The sequence below is a fragment of the Peromyscus californicus genome, unplaced genomic scaffold, assembly GCF_007827085.1.
Source record: "Peromyscus californicus insignis strain IS unplaced genomic scaffold, ASM782708v3 Scaffold_3__1_contigs__length_106647218, whole genome shotgun sequence".
In the NCBI taxonomy this organism is placed as follows: Eukaryota; Metazoa; Chordata; class Mammalia; order Rodentia; family Cricetidae; genus Peromyscus; species Peromyscus californicus.
This window is the reverse complement of record NW_026294551.1, coordinates 102,942,466-102,970,171: the sequence shown is the minus strand read 5'-3', so window position 1 is coordinate 102,970,171 and position 27,706 is coordinate 102,942,466. Positions and strand designations below refer to the sequence as shown.

General features: G+C 42.9%; 2 protein-coding genes across 4 annotated transcripts in view; one reads left to right on the top strand and one right to left on the bottom strand.

Annotated features, from left to right (window-relative positions):
* Tnfrsf17 (TNF receptor superfamily member 17) overlaps positions 1 to 27,706 on the bottom strand; it is a 131,282-nt gene that overhangs the window by 76,388 nt on the left and 27,188 nt on the right. The window lies entirely within an intron of this gene.
* The window catches only part of Gspt1 (G1 to S phase transition 1), a 40,095-nt gene continuing 13,185 nt past the window's right edge, over positions 797 to 27,706 (top strand). Inside the window, exons 1-10 of one of the 2 annotated variants that reach the window (XM_052759501.1) lie at positions 797 to 1,375; positions 11,846 to 11,887; positions 11,985 to 12,026; positions 13,024 to 13,248; positions 14,534 to 14,567; positions 20,830 to 20,907; positions 23,456 to 23,636; positions 25,636 to 25,790; positions 25,954 to 26,094; positions 27,564 to 27,657. In XM_052759501.1, the coding sequence (XP_052615461.1) occupies positions 1,036 to 1,375; positions 11,846 to 11,887; positions 11,985 to 12,026; positions 13,024 to 13,248; positions 14,534 to 14,567; positions 20,830 to 20,907; positions 23,456 to 23,636; positions 25,636 to 25,790; positions 25,954 to 26,094; positions 27,564 to 27,657 (1,332 nt within the window). In that variant the 5' untranslated portion in view covers positions 797 to 1,035. Of the gene's footprint in view, positions 1,376 to 11,845; positions 11,888 to 11,984; positions 12,027 to 13,020; positions 13,249 to 14,533; positions 14,568 to 20,829; positions 20,908 to 23,455; positions 23,637 to 25,635; positions 25,791 to 25,953; positions 26,095 to 27,563; positions 27,658 to 27,706 lie in introns of both variants that reach the window. The other variant, XM_052759500.1, reaches the window with a different exon arrangement.

The window sequence follows — 27,706 nt, the reverse complement described above, 5'->3', positions numbered from 1 at the left end:
TACACTAAGAAATATGGCAATCATGATTAATTTGTAAATCTCCTGGCAGGGAGGAGGAACGGATGGAAAAAAGTTTAGGTGAGGGCTTTTAATGACTAGTCAAACATAACGTGAGTCATGGAAGTTTCCAGTTAACAATCTCTTCTGCCGTAATTCTGGGCCCATTCCTTTATGAGCCACACTGCAGTTTAAGCTGTAACATCTGACGGTTTTACTGCCTCTTCCACAAATGAATACATAAAAGGAAAGACGCTCCCCGCCGGCTTTGAAATGTAGGGCAAACTCTGGTTGGGGGTGGCGAGAAAAAGAACACAGTACAGAGACTGAGAGACGGAGAAGGCAGAAAGGGTGTTCAAAGTGGGAAAGAAAAAAAAATTTTTCCCCCAGGTTAGGCCTGCTGTCCACGTCCTTACAGGCTGGGGTGGTCCTCGCCGCGTGCCGAAGGGCCCGGCCCACCGCCCAGCCCCAGCCAAGTACGGCCCGTCCCTGCCCCCACCCTGCGACAGATGGGAGCGCAGACCGGCCACCAGACCTCCGCCTCCTCGCGCTGCCTGCCGGGACCTCCAGCCGCTTCCGGTGACGCTTGGTCGCTGAACTCCGACTCCCGTCGGCCCTTAAAACCGCAGCAGGTCTGCGCGGGTGCTGTCGGAACTTGTAGTTTAGCTGTCGGCAGGGCTTCGTAGGCGGAAACGCGGACTAACATAGCCGAGAACTACCGAGGCGAAGGTACGGGTGGTAGCGAGGGGTCAATCCACGCCAAGCGTGGGGTTGGCGGTGAGGCCGGCGGCGGTAGTTGGGGCTGGGTGGGAGGAGATCCTTTCGCACACACGAGGAGGGTTGAGCTGCTGTCGCTGCGGTCGTAAGTGCCCAGTCTGGACTGTAGCTGACGCCCAAGACGCCGAGGAGTGAGTCGTTGGCCGCCGGCCCCTCTGTCTTGCCGTCCTCGCTGGGTCAGCGCGGCCTGCTCCTCCCCGGTCGGCCGCCCCCGCCTCCATTTCCCGCCCTCTCTTCACCACACACACGGCCCCCCCGATCATGGATCCCGGCAGCGGCGGAGGCGGCGGAGGCGGCGGTGGCGGGAGCAGCAGCAGCAGCGACTCCGCTCCCGACTGCTGGGACCAGACGGATATGGAGGCGCCCGGGCCAGGGCCTTGCGGCAGCGGCTCCATAGCTGCGGTGGCCGAGGCCCAGCGTGAGAACCTCAGCGCGGCCTTCAGCCGGCAACTCAACGTCAACGCCAAGCCCTTCGTCCCCAACGTCCACGCCGCAGAATTCGTGCCGTCTTTCCTGCGGGGCCCGGCCCAGCCGCCGCCATCCCCAGCTGGCGCGGCCGGCGGCGACCACGGAGCGAGCAGCAGCGCGGGAGGCCCTTCGGGTAAAGGGCCGGGCTGGATGTTCCCAGGGCACGGGCGGCGGGCTAGGGCCGGAGTTCCGCTGTGGCTTGGGTGAGAGGACGCGCGGCCCGGCCGGCCGGCACGTGGGCCGCTGACAGCGGCGCCGGCTGGTCTGGGTGGGGCACCTCCAGTCCCGGCGCTGCCTGGCTTGGGGCGCCCGGGCGAGGAGGAGCAGAGACCCGGAGACCCGGCGAGCTCGCCCCTCGGCCGAAGACCGCGGTTCAACCGCAGACACAGCAACCGTATGGGATCGGGCAGGCCCTTGGCCAGTCAGTGCCACGAGGCCCAGAAGTGGGGACTGATGAGGTCTGAAGTCCCGCAGGTGGGAGTGGGAGAGCCTAGGAGTTGGGGGACAAGGCTTGTATCTTCTCCTGACCCACAGAGCTGTTCCTGCTGCAGTTTCTACTATTGGAACTGTAATTGCGTTTTAAATATCTGTGGCACCGGCCGACCTGAAGGAATCCCAAGATGCATTGCAGGCTTGCGATCCGCCAGGAACTGTTGGCTGTCAATACAAAGACCTTTTTTCCACTCTTAACATTTTGAAAACTTAAAAAGTTCAAAAAATGTCAGAAAGATCCCTCAGTAGTAACATGTAGAAGGAAACTTAAATGACTTATGTGAGGTTTTTAAGTGGGATTCAAGACCTTCCTTCTGAGTGGCACGTTTAGACTTTAATTGCTTTAAAAGTGTTGACCTTATACGGGCTGCTTGCTAGAAAAGCTTAGTTTGTGTTCGTGTATTGATTGGTAGTCTAGTCTGTTACTTGGGGCACTTGACTATTTCTGATAACTTAATAGTTGTCCCGCGCAGTAATTACTAGATAGACTGTCTCTGGTTTCTAGTTTCAGTCTTTAAACATCTATTTACAAGCTAGCTGTGTGATTGGTAGCCTGCTTTCAGGTGCTGATTTTGTACCAATGTCCGTTGAGTGAACTTAAGTATGCCTTCATGCTGGTGCTTATTTGAGTAACTATGGTATTGTCTTAAAGAGAAAAAGGAAAGGGAAGGAAAAAGGCTGACTCTCCTTTAATTATTTAGCAGGGACGTTGGAGGGCCAGATCGTTTGAGCTCATTTCAAGTGAAAGTATATTGTTAATTTCTATGTTTTGAGTTCTGGACTTTAGCCTGGTATGGTGGTACTCCTAGGTAATGCCTATAGGGGAGGCAGAGGCAGGAGGATGCTCGGAGGAACCTTAGAGAACAAATGTCAGGATCACTTAGCCTCTCTCTCCCAGGTGTGGTGGTGCTTGTCTGTAACCCCGGGACTCAGGAGGCTCAGACAGGGAGATCTTTAGGTGAAGACTACTGGAACTATTTGGCAACATCCTCCTAAAAAATAAATAAATAAATAATAATAATAATAATAATAATAATAAAGTAAAAGTTCTCTTGGAATTGAGTTTCTTGGGGAACTTTTGCTTCAGTTTGCTCTCCAGGAGTGAAAGGGTGTTTAGGGAAATGCTTTTGTGAGGAACATATGTAAGCACAGATTACACGTTTCGTGGGGGTAGGGTGGGGGGTGAACAGTGAACTTTGGGGCTATATTATGCAGGACGGATTTGACATGCTTACCTGCTCTCCCCAAACCCTGGGGATTTGACTGTTTTATTGACTGGCATCTCTTTTATTTGTGTGTGGTTGATGTTTTTTCTTTCAAACAAAGAAACTCAACTTCTTTTTGTTGTTTTGTTTTGGAAAGAATTTCTCTGTGTAACAGTCCTGGCTGTCCTGGATCTCGCTCTGTAGAGCAGGCTGGCCTGGAACTCACAGAGATCCACCTGCCTCTGCCTCTCAAGTGCTGGGATTAAAGGCAAACACCTGGCTTAAATTTTTTTTTAATTGTTGTGTGATCGCAACACTTGAGAAACTGAGGTAGGAGAATTTCCATGAATTCCAGATCCACCTGGGCTAGATAGAGTAAGAACCTATACTCATCAAAGAGAAATAATAATACTATAAACTTTCTGTGTGTGATGTCTGAATATTGCCTAAGTAGAAATCTAGAGCTATGTGGGACTAAAGTTTGGGAACTTTGGGTCTAAAAATGTTGCCATCAGTGGATCTTGCTTGGGGAAAGCAGAGAAAACAAAAGGCAGTAGCACCTAGCCTGTAACTGGCTAAGGGAACCCAAATGTGTTGATGGTGAGGTAACTGTCCGTAAGGTATGTGGCCTGTTTCCGTGTTATCCAGACAGTCTGTGGTTGGTGTTTGCACGAGGAGAGCTGTCAGAGGGCTGAGGGAGTGGGTCCCTAGAACCACCTTTAGGCTGTGCCTGCTGATGACAGCTATCTCTTTCTCCTGGAAACGGGATGATTTATCTTTTTTTTTTTTTTTGAAATGCAGTGCTGCCTAGACAAGTAGTAGAGGAAGGGGCTTTGGTGCCAAAAGAGAAAGGCTGTTAGATATGCCTGTCCCCAGCCATCCCGAGTCAGAACTGGAAACCTGGTGTTGACCATGTTCTCTTTGAAAATGTGAAAACACCAAATTCCTAACAATGATTAAGAAGAACTCATTTAAGTGTTAGTAAGCATAATCCATTAAGTCCAGTTTTCTGCAGAGCCAAGGAAATTGGGCTAGTGACTATCAATGAAAATAGAGGTCTTAAAAATGACTGGAAAGTTTTTACTTAGGTTTTAGTATATTCTCAAGGTTAAGCAACCATTATTATCACTTAATGGATTTTTATTTTTATGTTTTGAAGACGAGGTCATGTTGCCTAGGCTGGTCTCCCCATTGCTACACCTCTTCCTCCTCTACCTCCCAAGTGCGAAGATTACAGGCCTGCCCCACCACATGCAAGTACATGGTGTACATGATGTCAGGGCTCAAACCCAGGGATTCGTGCATGCTAGGCATACACTCTTGCCAGCTGAGCTCCATCCTTAGTCTTGTTTTGGATTTTTTTTTTTTTAAAGGCAGGTCTCACTATATAGCCCAGGCTATCTTCTCGGTCTTCCTGCCTGAGCCAGAGGCTGTGAAAAGTTACTTGTACTTGCCACTGTGCCTGCCTGGCTTTCTGATCACTGGACAGTTTCAAAAGGTTCTTCTTTAAGGCTAGAAGATTAGAGAGTATCCAAAATACAAACAATGGTTATTTTCTGCAGAACTCTTATATTTTATTATGTTAACTAGTTCCTGTTTAAGACTGGATAGTCTTTTATTTTTAATAGTGCTGATGATGAAACCCTGAGCCTCTTGTACATGCTAGGCAAGGACTCGACCATCTAGCCACACATGCCAGCCTAAGAGAGGTAGTGTGTGGGTGTGTATGTGTTGCACCTGTGTGTGGGGTTCATGGAAACTAGAGGAAGACATCAAGTGTCCTACTTTATTACTCTGCCATACTCCTTTGAGATAGGATCTGTTATGAACCGGGAAGTAGGCTGGCAGTCAGTTAAACTCCAGTGAGCTCCTGTCTCTGGTCCTCTGGTTCCCCCAGCACTGAGGTTATATACGCCTGTGCCTATAGTAGTACCACACTGCCTTTTTAAAGTGAGTGCTGGGGATTTGAACTCAGGTCTTAAATAGCAAGTTCTCTGACACGTCGAGCCATCTGCCCAACCTCCCAACCTATGTTTTTGGTTTGGGTTTTGTTTTACAGTTTAAATGTCTGCAGAAATAAAGATATAAAGACACTGGTAGGCCTTGTTGGAATATTAAGTAGAGGAGAGTAGGAAAAAATTGGTGATAAGTATTGTTACTAGAATGTCACAGTGATGGGGATTAGATGTTTGGTTTTTGGTTCATGTTTTCACACATATGGACAGCATGAGTATGAGGATTTAGGGAGCATTAGCTAGTATTAGGTTGAGTGGCTGTTTAAACTGAGATTTTGACTGGAAACAAACCTTTGGAGCATGTTTTATTTAGTATTGTTAGTATATAGTTTATTGCATTGTTGTGCTTTTTATATTTTACTTCTTTGAAATGGTACAACATGATCAGGGCAGGCAAGATGGCTTATTAGGTTTAAAAACAACAATAAAAAAAACCAAACTTGTCAGGCAAGCCTGATGACCTGAGCTTGATTCCTGGAACCCACATAAGTAAGTGGAAAAGAGAGAAACACCTCCACAGAGTTGTCCTCTGACCTTCACACACAAGCTGTGGAATACATGCATGCACACATACACAGTAATAGTAAAACAACAGATTTTGAAAGTAGAATTATTAGGGCAGTTGGGGACATAGCTCAGTGGTAGAACACTTGCCTAGTAATCAAAAGACCCCAAGTTAGATCTAGATCCTTGACACTAGAGAAACAGTATCAAATTTTCAAGACAAGTTAGGGAAATACTGTAAAGAACGAATACAACCTTGATTTGCTTGCCTTTATTTGCCAGGGAAGAAATAATCTTAAAAGTGTTAAAAATAGAATTATCTTTCTGGCTGAAGAGAAAGGAATGAAAAAGACTCAGTAAACTTTTGGGGTGAGTTAACATAGTAGAGTGGAATGTTTTGCTCAGCTATCCGGTCTAGCAGCGAATAAGCATTTGCCTGTCTACTGAATGTAGGATGCTGTGCAAGGCATTGAAAGGAGGCGCTGGTGGGAACATCAAGGTAATGAATTATGATCTTTAAAAGAGTCTAGAAAGAAGCCATGTAAGTTTGCTGCAGTGGAAGACTACAGAAGAAGTGCAAAGACATGCAAAGGATGTGGAGGCAAGAGATTGGTGAAGATTCAGGATCCCTCCGCAAATGGTTTCAATCTTGTTCTCCCAATCATAAGATGTGTCTGTTTTCTGCCAGGTGTTCATATATGCCTTGGTTTTGTGCTGAGGCAGGATCTTACTGTGTTTCCAGGCTGGACCAGAACTCACCTTCCAAGTGCTGGGATTACTTTTAATTTTTCCAGGAATTTGGCAAAGTAGAACATTACCTATCTTACTATCTGATTCTTTCTTACCAAACAGCAGTAGATTTGGGTGCCTGAAAGCTTTGTCCTTGTTTTTAGTGAACTTTAACTAAGGAGCTTGGCAGTAGATACAGTTTGTTTTTCATAAAGAGCTTTGTTCTAGTAAACTAGTGAAAGGAACTAGTTACTGTTTCCCACCGTAATTCTTTTTTCAAGGGGAAAGAAAGAAACAGTAAGAATTTCCTAAGCATCTTCCATTACTATAGCTTATTTCCAAAACAGGTTACAACTAGGTGACTGAACGTCATTTCATTTGAAGTGAAAAAAAACAAAAACAAAAACAAAAGTGCATATAACTGAGCAATCTGTGTCCATCTTTGGGTAGTTAATTTTGGTAGTAGGACAATGTTTTCTATTTTTGTATCTTACTGACACTATCTGGAGTGGCTCTGGCTTACATTATTTTAATATACTTTTGTTTTTGAATAGATGAGACATAAAATTGTAAATAAGACCTTTTTATGATTACTTGAAAAAATTTAGTAGAGTGTTTTGTTACGCTACAGAAAGTCTTATCAGGTTGATACCAGGCATTGCTTTAATGATATGATCAATATGTTCTTCGAACATTAGGGCTGAAAATGACTCCAGCAGAAATACAGCCTCAGTTTTGGATACAGAAATTGAAGCCTAAACATGCTAAGTGGTTGTCTGAAGTCACTCCCAGAGTTAATGACACAGTCGAATCTGGAGTCCTGACTTACCAGCTGCTAGTTTAGGGCTCTTTCTGCCATACCATGCTGCTTAATAGTGAAGAAGGGAATGCCTATAGCCAGTTTCTATAACCAGCATGGATTTTCTGACAGACTAGCCCTGGAATTTGCCTTTCTAATGTTTCCATTCTGAAAGGTTTTGTAATAAATGCAGGACTCTGAAATGCTTGTTGTAAATTTATGGAGTAGTCACTACAGTTTACCACTTAATCTCAGCGGTATCAATGCTTGGATACTGCCAGCCCATTTTATAGATGCCAAAATTACAGGTTAAAACACGTTAGTAAGATTATGCCCATGAATAAATGGAGGAGCAGGCTCTGGTTTCAAAGCTTATTTTAGTGATAGTGACTGCTAATTACAAGGAAGGTTCCTTGTAATTTAACATCAAATAATCTCAGGCAGGTGGTGGTGCATGCCTTTAATCCTAGCACCTGGGAGGCAGAGTCAGGTGGATCTCTGTTAGTTTGAGGCCAGCCTGATCTATAGAGGTAGTTCCGGAACAGCCAGAGCTACATAGTGTGAGACCCTTTCTCACAAAAACAAACAAAAAATCAAACAGTCTCTAGTTTTTCAAAACCAGGCCCATTGGTCTGATTTCCCACATCTCTTGTCTTACTGCTGTAGTTTCAAGTACTATAACTACCTCTTTCTGCATTCAAGAAATAGTAGATGGCAAATAAATAAATAAATGAATGAATGAATGGAATAGTAGATGGCAAATAAATAAATGAATGAATGAATGGAATAGTAGGTGGCTTTGAACAGGTTTCTTTGCCTTTGTACCTGTGCCCTTCCCTCCTCCTCTCCCACCCCTTCCCCTTCCTTTCTTCACTTTGAGTCTGTTCATGGTGCCCCAGGCTAGCCTTGAAGTCAAGGGTTCTTGTGCTCCTCCTGCTTCCACATTCTGAGTACCTGGGATTTCAGGTCTCGTTACTTTGCATTTGTTTGTTTACAGGGTCTTACTGTGGTAGCTCTTGTTAACTGTGAACTCATTGTGAAACCCAGACTGGCCTCAAATTCAGTGATTCTCCTGTCTCACCCTCCTGAGTGACAGTACCAGCTTGCTACAATGTCTAGCCGCATTTCCATGTTTTGAATGTTTGAGAATTAAGACGAACCATGGTGTTTTTCTGTGTTCAGCAGACTTTGTTCTGTTGTCTTTCACTGTTTTCCAGTATTGCCTATAGCAGAAAGTTGTCTCAACATGCAATTTTGGTGGGATAGGTTGGTTTCCTTGAGGGCTGGAGATGTTTAGTTTCTTATTTAAGGGATACTTCAACCTCCTGAGTAAGGCACTTCCATAACCCTCTATTAGAAAGCTGTCGCATCCAAAATGGTTTTTACTGTATTCATTCTTAGTAAAAATTCAAGCAGTCTATAATCCCAGTACTTGAGAGGCAGGGGCAGGCGGATCTCTGAGTTTGAGTCCATCCTGGTCTACATAGTGAATTCCAGGACAGCCAGGGATACACAGAGAAACCCTGTCTCGGAAAACAGAACAAAACAAGAAATTGAGTGAATGCATGGAGTGGGGTAGAAAAAATGCAGGGACCTCAGTGAAGCTAGGTCTTGGAGGCACATGCCTATAATCCAGGCAGGAAGATTGCCACCAAGTTCAAAGCTAGCTTGGGCCACTGAGCTCAAAGTGAGACCCTGTCTTAAAAACAACAACAACAATTAAAAAAAAAAAAAAAGCAAGGGCTTGCCATATAAGCCTAACAACCTGAGATTGAGCCCCAGAACCCATGTTGAAAAGCCAGATGTTAGGGTGTATATCTGTAATCCCAGCATTACTATGCAAAGTGAGAAGCAAAGATGAAAATCACCCCAATAGTCCCGCAGATGTAAGAGAGACCCTGCCCCCCCAGTAATGGGTAATGCAAGAATCAACTCTTGTTCTGACCTGCATGCATGTGCATGCTCCCACTATAGCATCTGCTTGTGCATATTTTCTCTCTCTAACACACACACACACACACACACGCACGCACGCACGCACGCACGCACGCACGCACGCACGCACGCACGCACGCACTCACTCACTCACTCACAAAATCAACCAATCAGTACATACATACATACTTGCCCTGGCATGGTGGCTTGATCTTAAATCCCAACACTTGGAAGACAGAGGCAGGCAGATAGATCTCCTTGAGTTCAAGACCAGGCAGAGCTAAGACCTTGCCTCAGGGGGAAAAGAGAGAAAGAAAGAGAAAGAAAAACTGAAAAAAGAAAGGAAAACTGCTAAAGTTAATTCATTAAAAATTAAATGTTCTGGGGCTGGAGAGATGGCTCGGTAGTTAAGAGCACTAACTACTCTTCCAAAGGGCCTAGGTTCAATTCCTAACACCCACTTGGCATTTCACAACTGTCTGTAACTCCACTTCCAGGGGATTCAACACCCTCACATAAGACATACATGCAAGCTGGGCGGTGGTGGCGCACGCCTTTACTCCCAGCACTTGGGAGGCAGAGGCAGGCCGATCTCAGTGAGTTCGAGGCCAGCCTGGGCTACAGAGTGAGTTCCAGGAAAGGCACAAAGCTACACAGAGAAACCCTGTCTCGGAACCCCCCCCCCCCAAAAAAAAAAAAAAAAAAAGACATACATGCAGACAAAAACCAATGAACATAAAATAAAAATAAATCATTTTTTAAAAGTTAAATGTGCTAGCTGGGTGGTGGCAGTGCACACCTTTAACCCTAGCACTTGGGAGGAAGAGGCAAGCAGATCTGAGTTAGAGGCCAGCCTGGTCTGCAAAGCAAGTTCCAGGACAGCCAAGGCTACCAAAGAGACCCTGTCTCAGAAAACCAACAACAACAACAAAAATTTACTTTATGTGCATGAATTTTTTGTGTGCATGAATGTTGGTGCACCACATTGGTGACTGTCATGTCACCTGGAACTGGGGTTTGGTGATGGTTTGGTGTTTGGGTGACTGCCTCACCATGTGATTGCTAGGAATCAAACCTGAGTCCTCTGCAAGAACAACAAGTTCTGAGCCATCTTTAGCCTCTTTCTCTTTCTTTTTTGAGACAGGGTCTCTCACTGAACCTGGGCCTCACTGATTAGACTAGACTGGCTAAGCCAGCAAGCCCAGTCTCTGCCATCGCCTTGGTTGGGATAAAAGCATCTTCACTACACTGGACTTTTTATGTGTCCACTTGGGGCTGATCTTGGGTGTTCGTACTTGAGCAGCAAGTGCTGAAGACTGAGCCATATTCCCAGACCTAGGGGAATCATTTTAATTCGGGACACAGTTGTTCTACCACTGAACTGCACCTCCAGTGAACAACTCAGATCACCAGGCTGTGTGGCAGGTGCCTTTCCTACTGGGCCATCTTGCCAGCCCTTCTTTTTTGCTTTTCTTTGTCAAGGCCCAGACTGGCCTTGAACTTTGAATCCTCCTACCTCAGCCTCTGGAGTGGCTGGGGATTACAGGTGTGTACTACCACACCTGGCCTTGCTTTTCCATTTTGAAGAACAATTTATTAAGGGTAAGGAAAAATTACTTACTCACCAGAGAAAGTCAGGTAGTGATCTTGGGAAGGAGGCAGTAAGTAACAGAGTAGTGGTAGGACCCTAAAACGGAGCTAAATTCCTGGGTTGAAATCCTGCTGGTTTATCAACTAGAGTGTTGAAATGATAGGCATACTGAGAGGACTGAATAAGTCAGCAGCTGTCATTGTCACTTTTCACTCTCAATGGAAACTGCTACCCTCAGCTCAATTCTACCAATTAACACTTACCAAATATCTATTATGGGCAGGCAGGGACCCAGATCACACACGTGCAGAGGGCCCAGACTGGTCTCATACAGGCTACCAACTGTGGGTCCAGAGTCTGTGAACTCCTATGAGACCAGTGGTGGCACACGCCTTTGATCCCAGCACTTGGGAATCAGAGGCAGGCAGATCTCTTGAGTTCAAGGCCAGCTGGGTCTTCACAGTGAGTTCCAAGACAGCCAAAGCTGCACAGAGAAACCCTGTATTCAAACAAACAAACAAAATAATAACTTTGAGACAGAGTTTCTCCATGTAACTCTGGCTGTCCCAGAACTAGCTATGTAGACCAGGGTAGCCTTGAACCCAGAGATCAGCATGCCTCTGCCTCCTGGGATCACATCAGTCAAGAATCACCTTTTCTGAATATGTTAATGTATGTATTCCAGAGGCTTCAAACAATTGCCATTTATCTTAGTATCAAATTACTTGGGAATTTGATAAACATGGCAATTACAGCCTTCTTGGGTTGGTGGATTATCAGAAGAGAAAGAGAGAAGAGGCATATTGAATAAGTAAAATCCAAATAATAATATCTGCTGTGGGCTTTGTGTTACATTGATAATATCTGTGAAGGAAAGATTTGAAAAGTAGGACTAACATTTTTAATACATTTCCATTATTGAAAGTTGGCTGCTGTCAAGAGAGTTTTTAAATTACTATTTTGTGTAAGTGCAGTGTGAATATGCTATGGCCCATGTGTGGAGGCCAGAGGACAGCTTTGTAGAATTGGGTCTCTCCTTCCACCTTTCTGTGGGCTCAAGGGATTGAACTCAGGTTGTCAGGTTTGGATGGTGAGCTCTTTACCTGCTGAGCCACCTTGCTGGTGCCCAGATTTCTTTTAATTGTCTGCAGTTGATAGAGTTTTGAAAAGTAGGCTAAACAGGCTTCTGATTTGAAAACCCAAATTAGCTGCCATTGTTCTGAGTTGCTGAGGTTTGTGGTATGTTTATTGTAATTCTACTTTTATTATATGTCAAAAGCTAAGTAAATAAGATAGAGCTCAATTCCTAATAGAACTTATTTTTCTTAACCAGCACCTGTGGAGGCCTCTCAAGAACAGTCATTATTGTGTGAAGGTAATTTTTTTTTAATATCTAAGCAAGAAAACATTTTCTATGATGTGTAAAATTAGATACTTTTTATGAATATGTATTGTTTCAATTTTTCCTCTAGGTTCAAATTCAGCTGTTAGCATGGAACTTTCAGAACCTGTTGGTAAGAATTTCTGACCATATTAATACAGTAATAGGAAACTTCCAGATTTAAGATGCACATGTACATGTTCTGATGACTGAAATGTCTATGCTTACGCCACGATTAAATTTTTGATATTAGAATTTTAGCACAGCCTAGACCAATTAGTGACTGCAAGTGGAGTCGAGCAGAAGTGCTAGCTAATTTAAACACAGTGCTTCTTCCCTTGACTTTGTCTGTCTGTCTGTTTGTTTCTTGAGGCTGGATCTTTGTAGCCTTAAACTACTAATCCTATTGCCTCTACTTTCAGAATGCTGGGATTAAAGGCATATCCCGTCATGCCTAGTCTAACATTTCATCAAAATTTCCATCCTTTTAAAAATAACTTTAGCCGGGCGGTGGTGGCGCACGCCTTTAATCCCAGCACTCGGGAGGCAGAGCCAGGCGGATCTCTGTGAGTTCGAGGCCAGCCTGGGCTACCAAGTGAGTTCCAGGACAGGCGCAAAGCTACACAGAGAAACCCTGTCTCGAAAAACCAAAAAAAAAAAAAAAAAAAAAAAAAAAAAAAAAAAAAAATAAAAATAAAAATAACTTTAGTATTCTTAAAAGTTTCCTATTTCCAAGGTGGTAATTAAAGTTAATGCCAAAAGTTATTATTTACACAGAAAATTTATCTCCTAAATTCTTTCACACACCTTATTCTGGTTTTTATACTTTCCTTTTCTTCCCCACAGTCAGGACATCTTGATACTGGGATAGGTGCAGTTGGGAATGATGGCTCTCTTGTTTACATGTAGTCTACCCTTAGGAAATGACACCATGCTAGTATAGCTATGTGTTATGGTATAGCCTCTGGCTCTGCTGTCAGCCATGAGGCCAGCTTGAAAACCCAGCCATTTCTGCCTGTGTCATGGGTGTCAGGAGAGGGACCTGACTAAGTGATTTGTATTTAAGGACTGTTTAAAGTGCAGGCAAGTCTCTTTTCAAGATATTGATTTAAAATACCTTTCTTCAGTAGAAAATGGAGAAACAGAAATGTCCCCAGAAGAATCATGGGAGCACAAAGAAGAAATAAGTGAAGCAGAGCCTGGGGGTGGCTCCTCGGGAGATGGAAGGCCACCAGAGGAAAGTACCCAAGAAATGATGGAGGAAGAAGAAGAAATACCAAAACCCAAGTCGGTGGTGGCACCCCCAGGTGCTCCTAAGAAAGAACATGTAAATGTAGTATTCATTGGGCATGTCGGTAAGTTGTCTTCACAAATCTCATAAACAATGACCAGAGTTATTGGGGACATCAAAGTGTAGAACATCTTGTTTAGCTACTTGGAGATGTAAAAGAGTAAAACTGAGTCAAAGTAATGAAATATCTAAAATGCTCTGTCCACATGCACACACGTGAGAGTTGACTGCAGGGTCACATGTCTTTACATACTTTGGGTGTTTTTTGTTTGTTTTGAGACAGGGTTTCTCTGTGTAGCCCTGGCTGTCCTGGAACTCACAGATCCACCTTCTTCTCTGCCTCTGCCTCCTGAGTGCTAGGACTAAAGGTATGTACCACCACTGCCCAGCTGGTTTTATGTTTTTTAACTTGCTTCAGCTGACCAAAAAAAAAAACCAAAAAAACCAATGCTTTGTTCTTGAAATTTGGGCAGATCAACTGTTTTGAAATGGCATAGAAACTGGAAGAAAATAAACTTCAGAATGTGTGTAATGGATAATTAGTTTGTATCCAAGAAATGTGCATGTTTTTTGTTCTTTAGTTGATATGTTCCTTTTAATGGGATTAACTAGTCAGCTTAATTTTGTATGAAATAAGAAATTAGTAATTTAGAGTAACTTCTGGGTGTTTTGCCAAGTAACTGGTTTAGTCAAACAAACAAGACCTTGCTTAATTATATGATTTCTGACTTGTCAAATTGTGAGAAGAAAATACTGAATTCTGTGTTGTCTCTCTACCTTGAAACAGGGACTCTCTATGTAGTAATCCAGACTGGCCTTCAGCCCATGTTCTTCCTGCCTCAGCCTCCGGAGTTCTAGGATTGCAGATATACCCCACCAGGCTTGACCTATCTCCCTCTTGATATCACACTCCTTTCAGAGAAGAATAACTTTGAAATTTGTAAAGAAATGCCTATCCTGTTTCTTTAAAGTGAGAGATGCCTTTAATTCCAGCATTCTGTAGGCAGAGGCAGGCAGATCTCTGAGTTCAAGGCTAGCCTGGTCTGCAGAGTGAGTTCCAGGACAGCCAGGGCTACACAGAGAAATCTTGTCTCAAATAAAACAAAACAAATTATTTCTTCTTTATCAGGAAAGCATTTCTCAGTCATCATTGCCCTGTGGGGAATCTTAGCCTCATTCATTGTACATGGGAAAGGGTCCCTAGAAGTTGATCCTGAAATTCCTATTACAGTTCAGTTGCTTTTGCAAGACTTGACTGTGCATGCTAAAAAATCCCTGTAGTTATATTTGTATATATTGGTGGTTGTTTTTAACCTATGTTCCCATATTTTTGCTGTTCCTTTTTTTAGATGCTGGCAAGTCAACCATTGGAGGGCAAATAATGTAAGTCTCTTTTATCTAATGGTAGAGTTAATCTGGTTGGATAAATTTCAGATGTTGTAAGGGTTCATTTTGCCAGACAAGGGAGATAAAAATTGGTCAGCACTTCAAGTTTGAAACTTTAATCATAAATCATCTGTGTAGGGAAGGCAGAGGTTAAGTAATTGTTATTATAGTGTAATCATTAGTTTTTAATCACTGTCAGACTCTCATGCAACACTGTATTTCTGAAACAAAGCAAAACATGGTATGTGTATGTGCTTGTGTGTGTGTGTGGTGATGTTTGCACATGAATAGCTGAATTAAAGGTGTGTGCCACTACCTGGCTGCTGCTGTGGCTGCTTCTCCTCCTCCTCCTTTTTTAATAATTTTTTTTTAATTTTATGTGCATTGGTATTTTACCTACATGTATTGTCTGTGTGAGGGTGTTAGATTCCCTGGAATTGGAGTCGCAGACTGTTGTAAGCTGCCATGTGAGTGCTGGGAATTAAACTCGGGTCCTTTGGAAGAGCAGCCAGTGCTCTTAACCACCAAGCCATCTCTCCAGACCCCCTTCCCCTCCCCCTTTTTTTCTTTTTGGCAAGGCATGGTGTTGCATATCTTTAATTAATCCCAGCACTTGGGAGACAGAAGCAGGTGAATCTCTGTGAGTTCAAGGCCAGTCTTGTCTGTATGTAGAGTTATAGGTTAGCCAGAGTGGTATAATGAGACCTTGTCTGGAAACAACAACAAATTTTTAAAGATGTTGTTTTTGTATGTGTATGCATTTATGGATGTGCAACCATCCATGCAGGTGGTTGGGGAGGTGGTTACTGAATCTCCTTGGGACTAGAATCACAGGTGGTTTTAAGTTGACTGTTGTGGATGCTGGGAATGGAAATGTGTCCTCAGCAAGAGCAGCAAGTGCTCTTAACTTCTGGTCCATTTCTCCAGGCCTTCTTAAAACTTTATGAAAATATAGAACCCAAGATTACAGAAAGTCTTAGTTGGCTTAGAATATACAGATGGTCCCTGGCTGTAACTGGAAGTCATACTTTGAACTTAGCTCTTTTCCTAGGTGGTCTGATCCCTCTTTATGATGCTGACAATGACAGTGTGTGATAGCTCCCAGTCACTGATCACCAAGCTAAACAGTCCTCTACAGTGTACTGTTGCTAGTGTCAGCTAAATAGTTCTGTTTGTGTGTGTGTGCACGCATGAGTGTGTCCTTTTGTGTCTATATATGAGACATTCGGCACTTTAATATTAAGTGGGCTTTGTGTCACTTGATTTTGCCCGACTTGAGCATTATTAATAAGTGTCTGAGTTTGTAGAGGGGAGTTAGGCTAAGCAATGACGTTAGGTAGTTTAGGTGTTTTATTATTTTGTATTTTTGAGGAAGCATGTGTGCCAGGGTGGCCTTAAACTCAAGTATGTAGTCTAGGATGATCCAGAATTCCTGATCCTTCTGCTGCTCTACCTCCAAAATGCCTCAATAAAATTATTTTGGTTTTTTGGGGGCAGGGTCTCACTGTGTATATAGCCCTAGCTGGCCTTGAACTTGTCCTCCTGCCTTTGTTTCCCAAGTGTAGGGATTAAACACCACCATGTCTGCTAAAAGGTATTTTTGACTGGTGATGGAGTAAGTGAGAATCATGGCAAGTTGCAGTGTATCTATAATTTTCTTGGAGTAATGAAAGCTAGCTTTCTGTTTTATTTTTGTTTAAGATGTATTTATTTTTTATTTTATATGTATGTGTTTACATAATATGTATGTGCACTGTGTGCATGCCTCATGTCCACAGAAGTCAAAAGAGGGACTCATATCACCCGGGCAATGGTGGCACACGCCTTTAATCCCAGGCACAGGCAGGTATATCTCTGTGAGTTCCAGGCTAGCCTGGTCTACAGAGTGAGTTCTGGGACAGCTGGGGATGTTATACAGAGAAACTCTGTCTCAGAAAACCAAAAAAGAGTCATATCACCTGGTACTAGTTACAGATGGTTGTGAGCCACTGTGTGGGTGCCTGGAAATGAACCTGGGTTCTCTGCAAGAACAACAAACATTTTTAACCACTGAGCCAACTCTCTAGCCCCCAGCTTCCTGTTTTCATTTGCCCCTGGTGCTGGTGTTCCCACGATCTGTGAATACTAAACAAGAGCTCTGCTACTGAGCTATATTCCCAAACCCAAAGTTTGATTTTGACTCATGAATGAACTGTTCTTTTGATCCTGAAATGTATGTGGAATTTTTTTTTTTTTTTAAATTTTTGCGGAGCTAAGGACCGAACCCAGGGCCTGTGCTTGCTAGGCAAGCACTCTACCACTGAGCTAAATCCCCAACCCCAAAAGGGTATTGGGTCCCCTGAAAGTGGAGTTATGAATAGCTGTGAGCTGGGACTTGAACCCGGGTCCTCTGGAAGAACAGCTAGTGCTCTTAACCACTGAGCCATCTCTCTGGCCCCTGTATGTGGATTTAATCAAAGGCAAGTAGTCTGGCCATCATTCCAAGATTTTTTTTTTTTTTTCAATCAAAGAAGGATGGTGGTGTGAGAGTGTGTATACACTGATTAAGCTCCCTAGTAATGCCTGCTGGTTTTTATTCAATCCAAATCCAAGCCCCCGTCCCTCTCACCCCAAATATTACCTACATAATCACCTACAGTATGATGTTCTTCACAATCTGAATGTAAAAAAAAAGCGAAAAGGTCACCCTAACTACAGCCTATGCATGTGTGTTGGTCTGCACATGTGTTTGCATATATGCAGAGATCCAAGATTGGTGTTAGCTTATTTACTGAGGCAAGGGTCTCAGTCATACCCAGAGATCCCTGATTTGGCTAATCTCACTGGTCGTTGTACTCTTGGATTCTGTCCCTGCCTGTGAGGCTGGACTAACTGGCATGGCAGACCTGCCTCTCCCACCTGACATTTACATAGGTTCTGGGGATCTGAACTCCAGTTCTCATGTTTGTGTGACAAGTGCTGTAACCACTGAGCCATCTCCCCAGCCCCAAATTTTACCATTTTATAAAAGCTACCTACTTGCAAAGACACTGACTCACCTCTAGTAGTGCATTCTGATATTGACAATATTTTAAAAATCTTTTTGCGTGTATGTATATGTATTTGTGTGTGCATGTGGGGGGGGGAGCACATGCATGCCATGTTGTGCATATAGAGGACAAAGGAAAATCCTCAGTCTTCACCTTCCTCCTTGGGTGAGATAGGGTCTCTTGTTGGTTGTTGTGTATACCAGGCTAGCTGTCCTTCCACCCCAACCCCCCAGCTTCCCGATCCCTATAAAGGGACGACTGAAATGAATGATAAGCAGCACTGGTTACCGGCGGAAAGGTAACGAGGCACAGCCAAGACTGCTTTATTAGGAGGAAGAGGGGTGTGAGAGGGGTACAAGAGAACCAGGCCTGGGAAGGAGCAGAGTGAAAGATGATGGGGTGGGGGAAGAGAGAAGAGAGCAGAACAGAATTTGGGGGGGGGGTCTGCATCAGGCTTTTTAAGGGTTCCCAGTGAGCACGCACAGGTGGGCTTACGGAGCTATACCACGCATGTGCTGATTGTGTGACCACGCTGCGCGCACGTCGTCATGAGATGCAAGACCTTTTGCTTAACTCCTGAACTGCTCATGTGGAGTAAGGGTAGAATTCTGACGACGACGACGACGATTACAGACGTGTGTGTGCGCTACTGTGTCTGGGTTCTAGGGATCTGAACTGAGGTTGTTTAGGCTTGTGCAGCAAACCACCCACTGAGCCACCTTCTCAATTTGATACATCTTTATAATTATTTAAAAGTCCTAAAATTGGGATTTCTTCTCAAAATTTGGACCTGTTTGTTCAAAGTTGGTCATCAGAGGACCCAAGGGCATGCTTTTGGATTGCCTAATTGATAGTCCTCAGTGGTAATCCTGCTGTTGTAAATGTCCCTAAAACAGGCATCTTCAGTTATTGAAGAAGGTTCTGTGGTTGCAAGTGTTACACCTATTTGATGGTGTTTTAGACAGTATGCTTTTTATTGAGGGGCTGTAGTTAGGGTGGCCTCTTCACTGCTTTGTTTTTTTACATTCAGATTGTGAAGAACATCATACTGTAGTAGGTGATTATGTAAGTAATATTTGGGATGAGAAGGATGGGGGCTTTGATTTGGATTGAATAAAAGCTAGCACGTATTACTAGGGAGCTATTCAGACAATAGTCTCACATTGACAAGAGCTATTTTAAAATTATCTCACTTTGAAAAGTCATTTGACAGAACTTCATTGCTTGCACATTAGAAATTTATGCACATCTAAATTAGGGGATAGATATTACATATACTGATCTTAATATATCCTGAGGAATCTTTAATATGAAAATTTTTTGTCTTACATGTTCATTTGCATGTGGGTACATGTGTGTTGGTCTTACAGAAAGATACCAGAAACAATACAAAGTTCCCATAGTCCCTTTATTCATTCTAACCTAATGTGAAAATCATACATAAACTATGGTCCAATAATCAAACTGGAAAACCAGGGCTGGGGATAGAAATCGGTGTCAAGCAACCATGTGTAAGGTCTTGGGTTGAGTCCTCAGCACTGCTTACAAAAAGAAAAAAATACCAGGTGATGGTGGCGCACACCTTTGATCCCTACCTACATTCAGGAGGAGGCAGAGATAGGCAGATCTGTGAGTTCATTGCCAGCCTGGTCTACAGAGTGAGTTTCCAGGAAGCCAGGACTACACAGCGAACCCCTTTCTTGGAAAAATAAATAACAACACCACCACAAAGCAAAGCTTGACCTTGGCTGGTGTTAGTTGGTCGTTGGTTGGTTGGTCTGCACGCCTGGTGCAGGGTGCCACCGTAACCATCAAGTTTGCATTGCAACTTGTAACATCAACAGCACATCTGATGGTCATTTAAAAATTAAACAGCAGATCCTTATTGAATGTCACCAATTTTTTCCATTGTTAATTTCTTATGTTCTCGAATTATATATAATATAGCATTAGTATATCTCCATAGCCCTCAATCTGTAACATTTCCAGTTTTCCTTCCTTTATGGTCTTTGTCATCTTTAAAAAAACAAATGATTTGCATTTGTGTGTATATGTTTGTGTGCCTACTTGTATTATATATATGTATTATGTGTATGCATGTACCTGAGCAGGCTAGATGAGGATGCCAGATCTCCTGCAACTGTGGTTACAGGCAATTGTGAGCTCCCATGTGGGTGCTGGGAATCAAACCTGGGTCCTCTGCAAGAGCAGCAGTTGCTCCTAACCACTGAGCCATCTTTCCATGCCCCCTCCCCTTTTTAAAAATGTATGTGTATGGTAATGCCCCAGGAGACCAGAAAAGAGTGTTGCCTCTCCTGGAGTTGGAGTTACAGGTGACTTGAGCTGCCTAATGTGAGTGCTGGGAACTGAACTGAGGTCCTCCTGAAGAAAATAAAACCTCTTAACTGCTGAGCCGTCTCTGACCCCTGGCCTTAGTAATTTAAAGAATGTGAACTGGTTATTTCATATAGTATTCTGTGGTTTGGACAGGACTGATACTTTCTTGTATCAAGAATATCACAGAAGGGGCTGAAGAGATGGCTCAGAGTTAAGAGCACTGACTGTTCTTCCAGAGGACCAGGTTCAATTCCCAGCACCCACATGGCAACTCACAACTGTCTGTAACTCCAGCTTGGGGGACTCTGGCACTCTCACACAGGCATACATGAGGGCAAAACACAAATGCACCAAAAATAAAATAAAAATCTTAAAAAAAAAAAAAAAAAGAATATCACAGAAGACATACTATACTTTGTGTCCTGTGGGGATAATGCTATCAACTGTGTTTTACATACTCAATATAGTTTACGAAGTATTGATGCGAGCTCAGGCCATTACTTGTGTAAGGTATTGACTGTTTTTCACTGTGAAGTACTTTTGTTCTCATCGAATAATTTGAAACGATACAGATATCCTTTTTATATTACACTAGCTCTACAAATGGCACATTGACTTTAAAAGAGCTGGGTTTTGGGCTAGTGAGATGACTCGGTGGCAAAGGTCACCAAAGCTAACCACCTGGACTCAGTCCCTGGGACCCACATGGTGGAAGAGGAAGACTGACTGCTGCCAACTGTCTGATTTCCACAGAAATAAATGGGGGCAGTTCTTTTTCTCAGTAGCCGTTTCTCTGTAGTTCAGATGCCCTTCAAGTGCTTGAACAGTTTCCTTACTGTACTGAGTCACTAAAATGTATTCTCCTTTTTTTTTTTGTCTTTAACTATTTTCAGGTATTTGACTGGAATGGTGGACAAAAGGACACTTGAGAAATATGAACGAGAAGCTAAAGAAAAAAACAGGGAAACCTGGTATAGTAAACTTTTATGATACTAGAAGTTACTTTTAAGGAAACATGGTACCTTTAATGTTTTTGTGGTCTGTTCAAATGCATATTTTCAGTCAGGCCCAGTGCTACAAGCTTATGGTCCCAGTACTCTGATGCTTGATGCCAAGAGTTTGAGGCCAACCTGGGCAACATAGTGAGGCCCTATCTCAATAGAAGTGATTTAAAACAAATTTTTGACATCTAAAATACTGTATAATAAAGGCAAAGTTTTCTTTTTTTCACATCATAATGTGAGATGATGACTTCCTAACTTAAACAAAGATGATTTGGGAGTCATCTAAACATCTAGTAGTAAGAGAACTGTTTAATAAATTTTAAGACATCCATCTAATTGAGCAGTTGTATAACCATTAAAAGATTCTATTTGCCGGGCGGTGGTGGTGCACACCTTTAATCCCAGCACTCGGGAGGCAGAGCCAGGCGGATCTCTGTGAGTTCGAGGCCAGCCTGGGCTACCAAGTGAGTTCCAGGAAAGGCGCAAAGCTACACAGAGAAACCCTGTCTCGAAAAACAAAACAAAAAAAAAAGATTCTATTTATATTGCCAGGCAGTTGTGGTGCTCACCTTTAATCTAGCACTCAGAGGCAGAAGCAGGCAGACCCCTGAATTTGAGGCCAGCCTGATCTACAAAGTGAGTACAGGAGAGCCAGGGCTGCACAGAGAAACTGTCTCAAAAAACCAAAGGGAGGAAAAAAGTTTATATTATGAAATTTATACTAAGCAGGATTAGAACTTAACATTGCAGTGGTGTTTGGAGAGAAAAGAACTATGATTGTACATAGGATATGTAATCATTATGTAAGTAAGTGCTGGAAGGAAAAAGAAAATCATCAATGATAAGAGAAAAGATCCTGTGTGTGTATGTGTGTGTGTGTTTGCGAGCACACGTGCACACACATGCGTGAGGGTGCTTTGTGACCTTACTTATTTTGTTTTTTAAAATTACACATTTTGGGAGTGTAGGTGAGTAGTTTAGTGAATGCTTAGCTTGTATGAGAAACTTGGGTTAAGTCCCTGGCACTTGAGAGAAGTTTGCAGCCCTTAATCTCACTGCGACACTAATGCTCCTCTTCAGAAAGGACCACGTTGTTGTTGTTGAGACAGAGTCTCTGTAGCTCTGCTTGGCCTGGAACTCACTATGTAGACCAGACTGGCTTCAAATTCAGAGATCACCTGCCTCTGATTCCCGAGTGCTGGGATTGAAGGGGTGTGCCAGCATGCCTGGCAAATGGGAAGTCTTAATTAGTATTAGACTAAAAAAGATTACAAGCTGTTACTATGGATGTTTTGAAACAATTTCTGTAGAATCAAATAATTCTCACACAGTGAAGTGATAGCAGAATTTTTGTTATGTTTTGTTTTGTTTGTCAATACAAGGTTTCTCTGTTTAGCCCTGGCTGTCCTGGGACTCACTCTGTAGACCAGGCTAGCCTCAAACTCACAGAGATCTGCCTGCTTCTGCCTCCCAAGTGCTGGAATCAAAGGCATATGCCATCACTGGTGCATATCAGTAGTTAATAGTAAGTAACCAGTGTTCCAACATGCTGTGAATGGTGGCCTTGTAGAGAAATATGCTTTTTTTGAGATGAGGTCTCATTCTGTAGCTCATATTGGCCTCAAATTTAATTATAGGTAGTCTTCAAATGATTACAGGTATTGGCTTACAGGTATGAAACATGCTCTGGCTTTAATATCCCGTTTTTTGCAATCATTGTATTCTGTTATATAATTAGAAAAGTGAAATAAGGAGGTGTTGACTTCACTCTATGATACTGGAATTAGTTGTATTAGTTATTTTTCTACTGCTGTGATAAAACACCATGACCAGAAGCAGCTTATAGAAGGAAAAATTATTTGGGCCTACAGTTGCAGAGGGATACAACAAATCCACACGACTGAGAGGCATAGCAACAGGCAGTCATGGTGGCTGGAGCAAGCAAGCTGAGAGTGAACCTGAAGTAGTGGAAGGCTTTAAATTCTCCAAGCTAGCCTTAGTGACATACCTCGTCCCCAAGGCCACACCTTCTAAGCCTCCAACTGTGGACCAGAATATCCCATGCCCAAGACTTTGGGAGACATTTCATTCAAACCACAGCATTAATATTATGACTCATCTTTGTTTTTCCTTTTCTCTGTCACCTCTTCTTTTCTTTCTTACAGGATTTTTGATGGGTAGCCGGGATGGTCTCAAACATTCACTATCCTCCTGCCTCAGTCTCTCTGATACTGGAATTAGAGATGTGTAATACCACACCCAGCACTTAAGTAGTCTTTCTCCCTTTGTGGTCAGTTTCCTTTTACGAATCATGTTGCTTATGGACTAGCTCACTATGTATGGGCTCTGTGTGCATCATAACAATGTGTATTTAATTTTCTTGGTTTTATTCTACTAGTCTTCCTTATGACACAGATGAATAGTGGAGATGAAACTGGATGTCACATTTAGTTACATGCTTCTTGGTAGAAGAATATTTTTAATGATAATCATTTTTGTTTTTAATATCCTCCAGGTACTTGTCTTGGGCCTTAGACACAAATCAGGAGGAACGAGACAAGGGTAAAACGGTAGAAGTGGGTCGTGCCTATTTTGAAACCGAAAAGAAGCATTTTACAATTCTAGATGCTCCTGGCCATAAGAGTTTTGTCCCAAATATGATTGGTGGTGCCTCTCAAGCTGACTTGGCTGTACTGGTAACAAAGACATTTCTTTCTGGGCTTTTTGTTTTTGTCTGGGCGTATTTATTAATAGCGCACGTGTTCTCTTTTCTTTCCCATTGTAAGGCTTCCCATGGCCTTTATATATTGCTGTGCCACTGATTTGTGAAATAGGGTCTCACCATGTAACTCAGGCTGGCCTCAGACTCAGATTTACTGGCCTCTGATTTAAGGTGTACTCCACAACCTAACTTTAAAATTCTAATTCACCTTCAGGAAGTTGTAGTGCATTATAAAACTATACATAGTCATAATATTCATTTTTGTCACTCTTATCTCCCCAAGAACTCCTTATAATTGGCTTATAAAAAATACACTAAACATTTTATCGTGGCTGTTATCTGTGTGTCAGAATTTAGTGGTTTGTTTGCAGTTTTTGTTTTTTTTTTTTTCTTCGAGACAAGGTTTTTTGGAGCCTGTCCTGGATCTCACTCTGTAGACCAGTCTGGCCTCGAACTCACAGAGATCCTGCCTGGCTCTGCCTCCCAAGTGCTGGGATTAAAGGGGTGCACCACCACCACCCCGCTCTGTCTTTTCTTTTCTTCTTTTGGGGGAGCGGGGAAGGAGTTTCGAGACAGGGTTTCTCTGTGTAGCTTTGTGCCTTTCCTGGAACTCACTCTGTAGTCCAGGCTGGCCGAGTTGCTGGGATTAAAGGCGTGTACCACCACCGCCCGGCCTGTCTTTACTTTTAATTCAGAGCCCACAAAGATTGAAATTAACCCTGTGTATCTCCTTCCCTTCCTTCTTGCTTGGTAGTACATAGTGTCCTCAAACTTACTATCCTCTTGTCTCAGACTCTTAAATGCTAGGATTACAAGTATGCATCAGCACACATTCATTTTGATTGTAGTATTAGAGATTAAACCCAGTGCAGGCCGCAGAGATGGCTGAGTGCTTGAGAGGACATACTGTTCCTGCATAGAACCTGAGGTTCTCTCAGGTGGCTCATCAGGTGGCTCACGATTGCCTGTAACTCAAGCTTCAAGGGTATCTGATGCTTCTGGCATTAGCAGGCACTGGCACTTAACCTGCATGCACACACACAAAAGAGATTAAACCTGGGGCTATGAAATTGTTAAACACATATCTCCTCACATCCTTTACCTGAAAAGAAGGTATTTGAAATGTTTTAACTATATGCACATATCCTAGATTTATGGGAGTTGAAGGGTTAGAGAAAACATTGTTTATTTTGATACTTGACACAGCCCATAGAAATAACTCTACCAGGTCTGGAGAGATGGCTCAGCGGTTAAGAGCACTGGCTGCTCTTCAAGAGGTCCTGAGTTCAATTCCCAGCAACCACATGGTGGCTCCCAACCATCTGTAATGAGATTTGGCTCGCTCTTCTGGCATGCAGGAAGAACACTGTATACATAATAAGTAAATCTTTTTAAAAAAAAAAAAAAAAAAAGGAAAGAAAGAAATAACTCTACCAGGCCGGGCAGTGGTGGCACACACCTTTAATCCCAGCACTCAGGAGGCAGAGGCAGGCAGAGCTCTGTGAGTTCCAGGCCAGCCTGGGCTACAGAGTGAGTTCCAGGAAAGGCCCAAAGCTACACAGAGAAACCCTGTCTCAAAAAAAAAAAAAAAGAAAGAAAATAAATAACTATCAATGAGCCATACCTACTCAAACCCAAACCCTCAGATCTTTAAGCCATTTCGACATGCTCATTGTATATTACACATGCTTCGCTTGCAAACTTGTGTGTGTGTGTGTGTGTGTGTGTGTGTTGTTTTTTTTTTTTGAGACAGGGTTTCTTTGTGTAACAGTCCTGCGGGTCCTGAAACTTGCTATGTAGACCAGGCTAGCCTTGAACTCTCTGAGATCCGCATGCCTCGGCCTCCCAAGTGCTCAGATTAGGATGTGCACCTCCACCGCCCATTGGAAACTTGTTTTGCTGCTAGATTTGGTTTGTGTGTGTGTGGGGGAATCTGAATATCTAAGAATAAATTACTTGATTTCTTGGAATAGGTAATCTCAGCCAGGAAAGGAGAGTTTGAAACCGGATTTGAAAAAGGAGGACAGACACGAGAACATGCAATGTTGGCAAAGACAGCAGGTGTCAAACACTTAATCGTGCTTATTAATAAGATGGATGATCCAACTGTGAACTGGAGTAACGAGAGGTAAGCGTGGATGCTTTCCTGGCTGTTTACAGGCATATTGGTGAAGAAAAGGATGGTTTTTTAGTATTTGCATTGTTTATTCCAGTTTTTCTAAGCTTTCATTTGTTTCCTGGTGAAACTAGTACTCAGTTGGCATAATTGTGTTATTTCTAAATATTCATAGATATGAAGAATGTAAAGAGAAACTAGTACCATTCTTGAAAAAAGTTGGCTTCAATCCAAAAAAGGACATTCATTTTATGCCCTGCTCAGGACTGACGGGAGCAAATCTCAAAGAGCAATCAGATTTCTGTCCTTGGTACATGTGAGTAACCTTTTATTACTTATTTAAAAGGAGGATGGGCATATCTAAATAATAACTGAAAGAAATTTTGTCTGTAGTCTTGGTTTTAAAAATACCGGGATCTTTGACTTCTAAAATGCTTATGTGTGTGTTTTTTTTTTTAATATGTGAAATACTTAGGGATGTGTGTTGTATGCTTATGTATGTAATGTGCAAGGGTGTGTGTTGTATACTTATGTGTGTAATGTGCAGTGGTGTGTGTGTTGTATGCTGTGTAATGTACATGGGTGTCTGTGGTGTATGCAATATGTGTAAGAAGATGTGCTTTGCCCATGTTTATGTGTATACAGGCCAAAGGTGTTTTTGTGAGTTTTTCACTGAGCCTGAAACTACCTGATTTGGCTAGAGTGCCTGGCTAGTGAGCCCTGGGATCAGTCTGTCTCCTCCCAGTGCTGGGATTACAGATGCATGCCACCACCTGGCTTTTATATTGGTGTTGGGTCTAGACTCATGTCCCTGTGCTGGCATAGCAGGCAGTGTACTCAGTGAGCCGTTTCCCCCAGCCCTCTGTATTCTTCAAGTCAAACAAATTCTTTTTGTTTTTTGTTTTGAGACAGGGTTTCTCTGTGTAGCTTTGGAGCCTGTCCTGGAACTCACTTTGTAGACCAGGCTGGCCTCGAACTCACAGAGATCCACCTGGCTCTGCCTCCCGAGTGCTGGGATTAAAGCATGTGCCACCACCACCTGGGTGTCCTATGAGTTCTTTATGGGGGCTTTGGCCTATAACTCAAGTCAATAGATTGCTTGTCTTATAAGCATGAGGATTCTGAGTTCAATTTCCCAGGAGGATATGTCACAGTACATACAATTAGGGGACAGAGTTGGGCATGGTGGTACATGCCTATAATCCCAGCACTTGAGGACTCAGGCAAGAGGTCTGAGTTTGAGACAAGTCAAGAAGACCTAGCAAAATCGTCCTCGTGTAGTTAGTATTATAACGTAGGCTGTACAAGTCACTTTTTTCTAGACATCACATAAGTTTATGGGGAAGTTAGGCCAGCATGGCTCAGCAGGTCAAGGTGCTTGCTGCCAAGCCTCATGACTTGAGGTCTTTCTCCAGAGCCCAGATCATTGAAGGAGAGAACTGACTTGTGCAAATTGTCCTCTGACTTCCATATCCATGTACTCACACACATAGACGAACATCCAGTGTGTTTGTAGTTTTTTGTTTTGTTGTGTTCTGTTTTGAGACAAGAATCTCACTATGTAGCCTCGCTTAGCCTGGAACTTCATAACCTCTCCTCTGAACCTCCCAAGTGCTGGGATTATAGGGTGGTGTCACCATATCTGGCCAAGTAAGGTATTCTGTTTTATTTTAGTTTTCTGAGGTGTAAGTTTCATGAAATGGAAATATATAAATGAAAAAAATGTGCATAGATTTTTAAAAAATTACTGTTAACTTTCTTTAATGGATATTGTTCTGTTCTCAGTGGCTTACCATTTATTCCATATCTGGATAATTTGCCAAACTTCAATAGATCAGTTGATGGACCAATCAGGCTGCCAATTGTCGATAAGTACAAGGTACCTCAAATATTAAAGTTACTGGATTTCAGGGGAGTTGAAATCATTG